General features: G+C 41.9%; 1 protein-coding gene across 1 annotated transcript in view; it reads left to right on the top strand.

The window, feature by feature from the left end:
- Window positions 1-10,696, top strand: part of KL (klotho) — a gene marked incomplete at both ends in the record, with an annotated part of 14,058 nt that extends 3,362 nt beyond the window's left edge. The window contains 3 exons of the mRNA XM_010160260.1: window positions 2,366-2,634; window positions 5,254-6,370; window positions 10,369-10,696. Of these exons, the coding sequence (XP_010158562.1) occupies window positions 2,366-2,634; window positions 5,254-6,370; window positions 10,369-10,696 (1,714 nt within the window). The remainder of the gene's footprint in view (window positions 1-2,365; window positions 2,635-5,253; window positions 6,371-10,368) is intronic.
- Between the last annotated feature and the right edge of the window lie 437 nt (window positions 10,697-11,133).

Here is an 11,133-nt window from a genome sequence, read left to right on the forward strand (position 1 = left end):
CCCCCCCCCAATACCATTTAGGGTTGACTAGATTAAATAGACCTGTAATATAAAGTAGTTAAATATTAACTAGGGCTGCTAATTGGTTGGCAGTGTCTTCTAACATGGGTGAGTATCTAACCACTTACTCTTGGGTGATATTCACTTCCCTGCTCTGTCTCTGGTGCAACAAATAAATTGATTGTTTGTGGTAAAGTGGAGCATGTTGACCAGGAGGGCATGCAAACTCCTCTGTGCCATGTTGACTAGACCAGGGGTTAGGTGCTTAACTGGCGGGTTAGCAGGTCTGAATTCAGAGTCTTAAGGAGAACAGGAACAACCAGGCCTCTGACAGGTCAGGACCAACCTATTCTAAGGTATGTCCAGAAGCAAAACACTGATCCTTGGCCATCTTCCATGTGGCTGTGGGCTTCATGCACCTCACCTGCATGCAGTAAAGTGGACAGCAGCTGAGCAGAGGGTTTTAAAGGTCTGTATTTGATGCTTATGGGTCTGCCATGTTTCCTTGGACTAGCTCTATAATAGTGAGCTAAACAGAGCATGAACTGAAGCTCTGTTTAATTTTTAACCTAGTTCTAGCAGAGTTCTGCCTGCATAGTAGTACACTTCTAGGCGTGTGGTGGGGGATTGCTCAGGTCAGGAGTTATTTGCGGGATGTAGGATGGACAAGGCCTCTCAGTTTCAGAAGCAAGGACAGTTTAGGTTTCAGTCTGTCTGGCTTGCACACCAACAGACATAAAAAAGAGGGGACAAAAGAAAAAGAGACGAGTTTCGTTGTGGTTTTCGGTAACATGTAAATCATGTGGGATACTATGTTTGAGACTTCCAAAAATTTTCCATGTTGCTTCATTCATAGGTGATGTTTAAAAGTTAATACATTTCAAAAGAAGGATCTGAGGAGAATTTTTATGAGGTGCTTAGCAAGTGTGGGAGTGCTGTGTGATGACTTACGGAAAGGATGAGATGCTGTTCAAAGAGAAATTCTCACTGAGACCGGTTCACAAAGTGGACCTGTATTTGGCTTTTACTCTGCAGATGTCATCATGGATGCATGCAGAGGTTAGAAAAATACTGGCATTTGCCAAACACGAAAGAATGATGCCTTTAGGAGGAGAAATATTCCATTTCCTTAGACATTTTCTCATGACCTCTGATAGAGACTGGGCCAAATTCATTGCTTATTTAACCACAGCTCATTTAATTGATTCAAACAGGGTTACAATCAGGAATCCGTGTAGTCCTTTATAACTGATTGTAATGAGGTACATTAGTAAACCCAGGAAATTAGGATCTTGATATTCTGGTTCCCTGAATTAATGCTTTCAGTGTTACTAGGCTGGAAAATATTATGTTCAGTCAGTACCCAGTTTGGGCTGACAGAGGATGGTGAGTAATAAAGATAAACTCTGCTGGATGCAGAGCCAAACTTGAGTTCAAAAGAACACTTAAGAATGTGCTTAAATGCATTGCTGAATTAGGGTGGGTCTGATCATGTAATGAAAATAAGCACACTCCTTTGTGCTTTCCTGAAGTCAAGCCTTGCCCAGGAACATTTTGGTGTGTAATACAACTAAAAGTGAGTATCATTTGAAATCTCAAAACTGTACAGCTTGCAATACTAACAGAAGCCTGCAGACCCTGACTTTAACTCACAAAGTGTGTGGTAATTCTTAAAAGTCAAACAGTTGACCTAGAATGTATGCGTCTTCTTAGAAACCTTTAAATATTTAAACTGGAAAATGCTCTGCCATAAAAGATGTAGAGACAGAAATATCAAATAAAGAGAGTCTTCATGCATTATCACTTCTACTGAAAATCTGTGGTAATAAAAATAAATCAACACATCAACAGTAGTGTCAGGATTTGCTCAATATGTATTTGTAGTGGAAGGGAAGGATCCAAAAAGAGTGAAGCTTGCGTTTCCATACAGGGTAAGTGCATGAACGGCACTTAAGGTACCCTGGGGCGAGCTGCAGCGCGTGCTTAGCCGAGTGCAGTGCAGTGCAGTGCAGTTACGGGCTCCGTTGCTGCCAACAGTTCAAGTGTAGCGTGCTCTCCTCTGAGGCTGAGGTTTGGCGTGGCTCAGCAGCAGCACCGCTCAGCCACTGCTGCCCTGCTTCGCTTGCTAAATCTGGCAAGTTTAAAGCCAAGCCAGGTACCTCTTCTGCCTTGTGCAGTGCACCCTGGCAGCTCCCTGAGTGCAGCTGAAATATCTTCCCTGAAGGGGCTTCGAGGCAGGCCCTGTGATACTTATCTGACCTATTATGTTGTTCTTACACGTGCATACTGCAAACATTGCTGCTAGGGTGTAATCTACAAAGGAAAAACGAGTACTGCGATAAGTTTGGCTTTGTTCTTTCCTCAGCCATCCGGTACGATGGAGTTAATGTGTTTGGCTACACGGTCTGGTCCCTCCTGGACGGCTTTGAATGGCATAGGGGATACAGCATTCGACGTGGATTGTTTTATGTTGATTTTCAAAGCCACGACAAGAAGTTGATGCCCAAATCTTCTGTCTTGTTCTATCAAAAGCTGATAGAAAAAAATGGCTTCCCACCTTTGCCTGAAAACCAGCCCATAGAAGGAGTTTTTCCCTGTGACTTTGCTTGGGGAATTGTTGACAACTACATTCAGGTGAGTCTGATGATAAAGCCAACCGACTGTCCAGCCAGATCAGTGCACAGGTTCAGACTGATAGATTTGCTGGATAGAGTGTCGTTGCCGATACGTATTACCACATTGCTGCAAAACAATGGATGCAAGGCTTTTGTGCCAAACGCTGTGTCTTTCAGTCTTCACTTGACTTTCTGGTTGTGACTAGGGAGATTCAGCCAGATTGAGATATGATAAATAATGCTTTAGAAAAACATAAGGAAATTGAAGCGAGTCTGATGCTTATCTTCCTTGGACATGTTATATGATCAGTTACTGGAAGCCAGTCCTTTTCAAATGGAAGTTGTAGGTCTGCTGAAGTGTATTTCCAAATTTCCTAGTCTATGAAATGGGAAATATTACTGCTTTTTCATGCCCATAATTTCAATGGCAATATATTTGTCTGCTGTGAAAATATACATTGTAGAAAATTGCCTGAAAGCTCTTAAAACTGCTGTGGCATGTTTCTGCATCTTATACATATATAACCTGGTATTGTTGATAGAGAGGGCTTTTGTACCAAAAAAAAAAAAAAAAGGTAAACGATATTGGATTTAGATGACATTTCTATGTTCTTTCTTTGTCATTTGGCGTAGTGCTGTGTCTGATAGAGGCCTGCAGTGCCCCTGAACAGCACCTAGCTAGATCATGGATCCAGTTCAGACCTCTCACTCTTTTTTTTTTCCAACCAGATCTGATACTTTAGGAGAATCTTGCAAATTTTAAGACTTTATAGCATGAGTAAAAATTGTAGCTTAGTTACGGTCTCTTTAACAGTTTGGCTCTGTAATTCTCAGATGCTGTTTGGCTTGCAGGGCTTCCCTAACCACAGTAAAGAGGTGTAGTTAAATTCAGCGCTGAGGCCTGATCCAAGAACAGAATGTTTAATTTAGATTTTCCACAAAGACAGAATCTTTCTTAAGGCTAGAGTACAGGAGGGTTGTTTGGTTTTTCTCACTCCAAAAGTAAGATCTGACTTTGGTTCTTCTGAAAAATACTGGAGCTTCCTTACCTGGTACACCGATTTCCAAGAAAATTCAATAGTGATTATCCTTCTAGCTCCCAGATAGATTAGGGATTGGAAATAGAATTGCTGCCTTTGGGATCTATAGCAGCTATTAAGTTGTGGAGTCAGTCAGCCTAAGACAGTTAAAAAATCCTTGCCGTCCCCAAAACCTTCATAACTGAGTATTTTCATTTCAAAAGGCCATTCAAACATTTGGTGCTGTAAGGCTTAGGTAGTGTGATTTGTAGATGCATCACAGTGGAAAAACTCTTTTGACAGCATTCCCACAGTATTAGTGGCAATGCATGCCTTAGTAATCTACAAGGGACAATTCTCCAGAAAAGCAATTTCCCTCAGACATGCTGTTTTTTATTACTTTCTTCTATAAGCACAGTACTGACCTCTCCGGAGAAAATAGCAGCTGATTTTCAGCGGCTTCTTTATACTGTCTGCGGAGCTTCAGATACAAGTTGAACACTGGTTGTAGGCTGACACCTGCTTTTCAAACAGAGGGCAGGACGAGGAAATCTGAACTTGGGGGGGAAAATGTGCACCAAAGGAATGAAAAAAAGAAAATGACAAAAGGACAAATAAACACATGTGGTACCATTATCTTGTAGTTTAGATCATTCTTGTAAGAGTTACGCTAGAGGATGAATGAGGAGATTTTACACTGTGCATTATTTTAAGTAATTCACTTTTCCATTTTCTAGTCCTTAGTGTGTTGGTGATATTCATTACAAAGTGAAAGTATACTTCTCTGGCACCCTGAGAAGCTCATCTTTTACTGTGTCCAGTATGTCATACAGGCAGTTCTGACATCTGACCTAAAGACTTAACGGGGAATGCATTTATTGGTGGGGTGACATATAGAGGGTTTACTTGGAGGTCTGGGGGAAAAAAAAAAAAAAATCATGCAGACATCAACAGCCTGCTGAAATAACTTGGAAATGAGTTCAGAGTGAGTTAAATAAAAAAGGAAGTCTTTAGCATGAAGGAAAAATTTGGCTTGTCAACTGGATTCGTGCTAAAAATCAAGTGCAGAGCATTACTCATCTTTCATTGTCGTCAGGAAAAGAACTGGACACAGAAATGGTGTTGCATTCATTATTTCTTTTACTGCATTCAGGGAGTGGTCTTGAAACTGAATCTACTGGGTGATTTACAACAGACACTCACTCTGTAGGCCCTTCTTCATCTTGAAAGAAAAGCATTTTTTAAATTACTGTAGTCTTTGCTGAAGATCTGCGTCTCTGGAGATGTGTCGTCGGCTTAGTGCCTTATCCCTGAGCAACCCCTTGTTTTCCATACGACTGGAGCAGTCTGGAGAAGATATAAACATGGTGACCATTAGCATAAGCTTGTTTGGAAAGTAGGATGAAAACGATACATAGGTTTGCTGCTTTGCTGATGTCACATGTTAACAGAAGATTGATTGATATGAGCCAGAGATGTTACGGTATCAGAGATGCCAGAGAGGTGCTAAATGCGGGGTTTTGACTCGCAATATTCTTTCATTACGTTGTGCCTGATGGTTATGATCTGCCTACCGATAACGAACAGCTTGAATCTGGTGTGTTTCTTACTCTACCTAGGTAGACACGACACCCACCCAGTTTCTTGACTGTAATGTTTATGTGTGGGATGTTCACCAGACGAAGAAGCTGATTAAAGTGGATGGAGTTTTCACCTCAAAACGCAAGCGGCACTGTGTTGACTTCGCTGCTATCAGGCTCCAGATCTCTCTTCTGCAAGAAATGCATGTCACACACTTCCATTTTTCACTGAAATGGTCTTTAATCCTCCCTTTCGGTAACCTTTCTCTCATCAACCACACACTTGTACATTATTATCAGTGTTTTGCTAGTGAACTTCTCAGAGTTAACGTAACTCCTGTTGTTGCTTTATGGCAACCTATGGCTGAGAATCAAGAGCTTCCAGTTCCCCTTGCCAAATACGGAGCCTGGGAAAACCCAGAAACCATTAAGGCTTTTGTTGAGTATGCCAAATTCTGCTTTACAAGTCTGGGGGACCATGTCAAATTTTGGATCACAATGAATGAACCGTCTGTGAAAAACTTGACATACACCGCAGGGCACAACCTGTTGAAAGCCCATGCGAAAGCGTGGCATCTTTATGACAAAGAATTCAGGAGATCTCAGAAGGGTAAAATATCTATAGCTCTGCAAGCCGACTGGGTAGAACCAGCTTGTCCCTTTTCCAAGAATGACCAAGAAGTTGCCGACAGAATTTTAGAGTTTGACATTGGCTGGCTTGCGGAGCCCATCTTTGGGAATGGGGACTACCCACAGGTGATGAGAGCATGGCTTCACCGAAGAAACAGCGTTGACCTCTATAATTTCCAGTTGCCTTATTTCTCAGAAGACGAGAAGAAGTTAATCCAGGGCTCATTTGATTTTTTCGCCTTGAGTCACTACACTACTACACTTGTGGGCTGGGAGAAAGAAGATGCACTAAAATATGACCACTTCCTTGAAGTTCAAATGATCAATGACATCACGTGGCTGCACTCCCCCAATAGAGCTGCGGTAGTGCCCTGGGGGCTGCGTAAACTGCTCAAGTGGGTTAAATCAAAGTATGGCGATGTCCCAGTTTATGTTCTAGCTAATGGAATCGATGATGACCAGAATGTGGTGCACGATAAGCTCAGAGTGTATTACATACAGAATTACATCAATGAAGCTTTGAAAGGTAAGGAGCCATAGATGGTTTATATATTAGTATATAGTTTGATAGAATATGTTTAACTTTAAAAAATAATCCCACATAAAATACTGCATAAATTAAATGTTACTACAGCATAACAGGTAGTTTTCCCTTTGATTTATGACTGACTGGTGTTACTAAACATCAGGAAGACTGACCTTGCACATATTCTGCATAAGACAGTGGAAGAACTTTTTTGTGGATTCAAGAAATTAAAGTACATGTTATGTGAGTAGCTCCACATGTATTTAGTCAGATTTTCTTCCTATTGCACTTCTACTGTTGTTTTGCTTTTTTGCTTCTCTCCACTGATGTGCCTCAGGGCTGGGTATGAGTCTGTTCCTCCGCTGTCTCTGATCTCGTCCAACACAGTGCTCTTATCCAACAGTGATCTTCATAGTAATTCAGCTATCTACCTCATTATGTGATTTCCTGGACTCTTTCCTGTTATTCAGAACCCAAACCGGTCTTTGTCCTAAAGATTCATAAATTATAAGGCAAAACGGAGGCATTTTGAGTCATCCTGTCATACAACACGCAATGTTTTTTCAAGAAAAACATAAGACCCAAATGAGATCATTTTTATTGATGTGGAATCTTCTACACGTTACTGTAAGCTGTTTCAGTGGCTAATTATTTACTGCTTTTTATATATATAAGTGCGTGTATAGATATACATAAATCTTAACTTCTTTAGTATTAATTTCTTCAGCTTTAAGCCATTTTGCTGTACATCTCCATGTATTTTACCTGTGTAGGTGTTCACAGAAAACAAGCTCTCATTTATCTCTTTGATAAATAGCACAGACAAAGCTCTTTGTGTCGGTTCAATTTTTAAGCTTTTTTCCAACTTGCCAGCATTCTCCTTGAGAGGACTGAACACAGACCTGGACACGCTGTTCCTACCACAGGACAACCGCCATCTCAGGCAGGTATAACGTGACCTCCTACCCTTTTTCTCCTCTTCCATACATCTGAGCAACCCATGAGCCCTTTCGGCCGTGGCAGCAGGTTGGTCACACAAACTCTGTCGTTATCTGCTCAGATTTCAAACCCAGTTACAGATTCTCCCCAGGCCCAACTTCCTCTACTCAAGTATGGTCTGCTTGTTCTTTGACATCCTCACGTTTGGTCACGTTCAAATGCCAGTTGCTTGCTTGTCTAATGCTTGCTACACTAGCTAGATTATGTCCCTAATCTTTGTGTTATTTGCTTTGCAAACTTTGTGAAAAATAGTTTTACTTTTCTTTCAGGTTCCTGATATATTTAAAATCATTAAATATCTTTGTCCTAAAAGCCAATCTCCTTGACCACAGTAGAAATACACCTCCTGTGACACTTACTTACCTGCAATTACATTTCTAGACTTACTAGTTCTATTTGAGACCCATTAAAGTCTGTTTATTATGAGCTCCCCTTGACCTTGTAACATTCTGTTTTCTTGACACAAATGCCATACAATACCAAGTCAGTTGCCTTGTGAAGTTCTAAGTAGATCACATCAAACATCATTACTTTCATTGATCTGCTGATCTCATAAAAAAGATGTCAGGTTAGTTTGACAAGACATTTTTCATGAAGTTAAGATGATTGGCATTAATCATATATATCTCCTGTAATTCATATTTATCAAGCCTTACATAATCTATTCCACTCTTCTGCTAGGTAGTGAAGGATGAGTGGCAATTCCGTAATATGCTAGGTCATCCTGTCCACTGTCAAGTACTGGCTTCAACTGTCTCCGCTGTAATTTCCACCTCTTTCACAAATTACTGAACATCAGTATTAAGTACCCAAGAGCTCATTCTCTGCATTTTGAAGCACTGGCTACATGTTTTCTGCCTCTGTAGTTAAACCTATATCTTGGCTATATTTGGGCTTATGGTTTCAATACGGTTTTTTCTGTATTGCTTTCTCTCTACCACTTAGACCATGGCAGTTCTTTGCACTTCTGTGTTCAGAGTCTGTATGTATATGGACTCTTCTCCCAGTTCCTGTTAGCCAGAACACCTGCACACCCCCTGTTTTTTACAAGGGCCCATAGTGACAGGACAATGTGTAACGGTTTTAAACTGAAAGCAGGAGATTTAGATTAGATATCAGGAAGAAATTTTTCACGGAGAGGGTGTTGAAACACTGGAACAGGTTGCCCAGAAAATTTGTGGATGCCCCATCCCTGGAAGTGTTCAAGGCCGGGCTGGATGAGGCTTTGAGCAACCTGGTCTAGTGGAAGGTGTCCCTGCCCATGGCAGGGGGGTTGGAACTAGATGGTCTTTAAGGTCCCTTCCAACCCTAACCATTCCATGATTCTGTGATTCTTACTGATCTGCTACCAGTATCTCCCAATCACTTCCTTCTCCTCTCTTCTATCCGGCCTGGAAATAGCTCCTATCTTTTTCAACTTAGTTTTTCTATCTTACCACCTTCTTTGTCATGGATGAGTATGTCCCTGCTAACTAGCCATAATACTTGCCCTAAAGCTCACTATCCCACTTCTGACCTCATGCACTCCTCCATAGTGTTTGGTCCATCAGTAATACCAGCTTTTTTGTTCTCTTCTCTTCTTCCACTCCAGTATTTTGTCGATCTGGCCTTACACTGGGAGAAAGCTCTTAGCTTTGGCATTGTGACTGATTCAGCTTTCTCCAAAACCTGCATTTTTTCTGCAAGACCCTGTGCAGCAACCAAGACGAATTACAGATCTTGTGTCCTTACCTCAGTGCCACGCCAGAGAGGACTGAGAGGGGATTTGGTGCATGTGTGCTTTTGCCTTAAAGTTCCTATTCTGCCTTTTTCCTCCAGCTGGTTTCAGGGACTGCACGTGGCGGCATTTGTGCAGTCAGTGTTGCTTACCTGCATTGCTCCAGGCGTGTGCAGATGCGTGATCCCAGAATACAGTGCGGGACCCTTTGGACTGAGGCTGTATTTTTAAGTGCTTTGTGCACTGTTTAAGTACATCTTTGCCAATTGAAAACAAAGTACAGCAGTAACCATTTATGTAACACCATTAAATTCACATGCGGTTTTGCAAACACCAACTAATTATCCAGGGTAGAAGCTCTGTAAAAGGGCAGGTAAATGTTATTTCATTTTACACATGGAAAGCAGGTTAGAGGGGCTGAATGCCCTGAGTTTGGCTGCAGAATTTTTTTCAGAGGCATATGAACATTCAGCAATTGTTAGCTTTCAGCCCTGCGTCATCTGCTAGAAGATGCTGCATTTGTTAAAAATGTTGAATTTGTTAAAAATAGTGATTTTTGAGAGATGAAGTATTACAGTTTGCGTTTTATACTATGGATTGATTGGTTTTGTCAAGCGGGACTGATGGCTCAAGGTTAATGCTCCAGCTGCTGGACCTCTTCCAGCAGCCAAGTTAGCAGTATGGATTGTGGACGTGTTCTCAATAAAGATGGATACAGGTCATCCTGGGTCAGAAACTCAGGTCAATAACACAAGGGGGCTACAGTCTGTGTAGCCTTTCCACTTGTACTGGTGACGTCCCAGTACACGGGCACGTCTTTTTCTGGTGTCTGTGCCCTCGCTAGTGAGTCGTGCAGCCCGGTGTCCTCCGTCCTTTGGCTGCTCCCATCAGGAGGTGCTCTGCGAGGGAGAGAGGGCGGTCAGAGAAACAGGTTGTGGAAATCCAGGTGCAGGAAACCCAAACCCTGTATTCTTTCATACACAAAAGAGAGATAGGCTCCATGCTGATCGTTAAACAGTCATGCACTCACAGCTGTGTTTACCCAGCGCGAGGAAATAAATTGCAGGATACTCACGACGCACGCTGTCTGGAGATGGCTGACAAATTCTTGCTTTTTATGACAAACACTTCATTGATGCACCTTACCTTATTTTTAAGAAGAGAAGTGCAGATGTGGGTTTAACATCCCCTCGCCCCTGCTTTATGTACTGGCATATGGTGCTGCTCTTGAATGCCAAAGTGACTTTTACTCATTTCTTCAACCCACTGTTTTCTTTCGCAGCTTACACCTTGGATAACGTTAACCTGCAAGGATATTTTGTCTATTCTTTTAATGACAAGACTGCTCCTAAATATGGTCTCTACAGTTACGTTGCAAATCACTACGAACCAAAGCCTTCTATGAAACACTACAGAGAAATAATTGACAAGAACGGTTTTCCTGGTCCTGAAACTCCTGAGCTGCTGTGCCCAGAAGACATGGCCTCGTGTCCTGAATGCCACTTCTTCCGAACCAGAAAATCATTATTAGCCTTTGTCTCTTTCATATTTGTTGCTTTTATTGTTACAATATTCTTCATTACCTACTACTCCAAGAGGGTAGAAAGAAGGTATGCATAGAGCTGCCCCCTTGGAATACATCACTCGCTGCCCTGTCTCTTGCGTCCCCTTGGGCAATCTCAAAGAAGAGCGCACAATGTCGTGATTGCTTCGGCACTAGGAAGGCGTTTACATTGCCTGATGCTGCAGGACGTTGGCACTGAGAACAGATTGCTAGCATATGGCTTCCAGAAGTCGTTTTCTCTGGTTTAGCACATTTGGTTTATGACCAGTCCTTAACTCCTGTGGTTGGAGTTAGCTCACAACTTTCCTTGAGACCTTCTGTTGAGCAGATGCTTTCCCCTTCTTGGTTTTCCCTCACTGTGTTGGACAGGTAAAAGTATGTTTTGAAGACGTGGAGTGATGGAAGAGCCCGTATGTCGAATTCTCCAAGAGAAGACTCGGGAGAAACAGAATGGTTTACTTTTCCAAATTAGGGTTTAATGCT

This window comes from Eurypyga helias, unplaced genomic scaffold, assembly GCF_000690775.1.
Source record: "Eurypyga helias isolate BGI_N326 unplaced genomic scaffold, ASM69077v1 scaffold13611, whole genome shotgun sequence".
NCBI lineage: Eukaryota > Metazoa > Chordata > Aves > Eurypygiformes > Eurypygidae > Eurypyga > Eurypyga helias.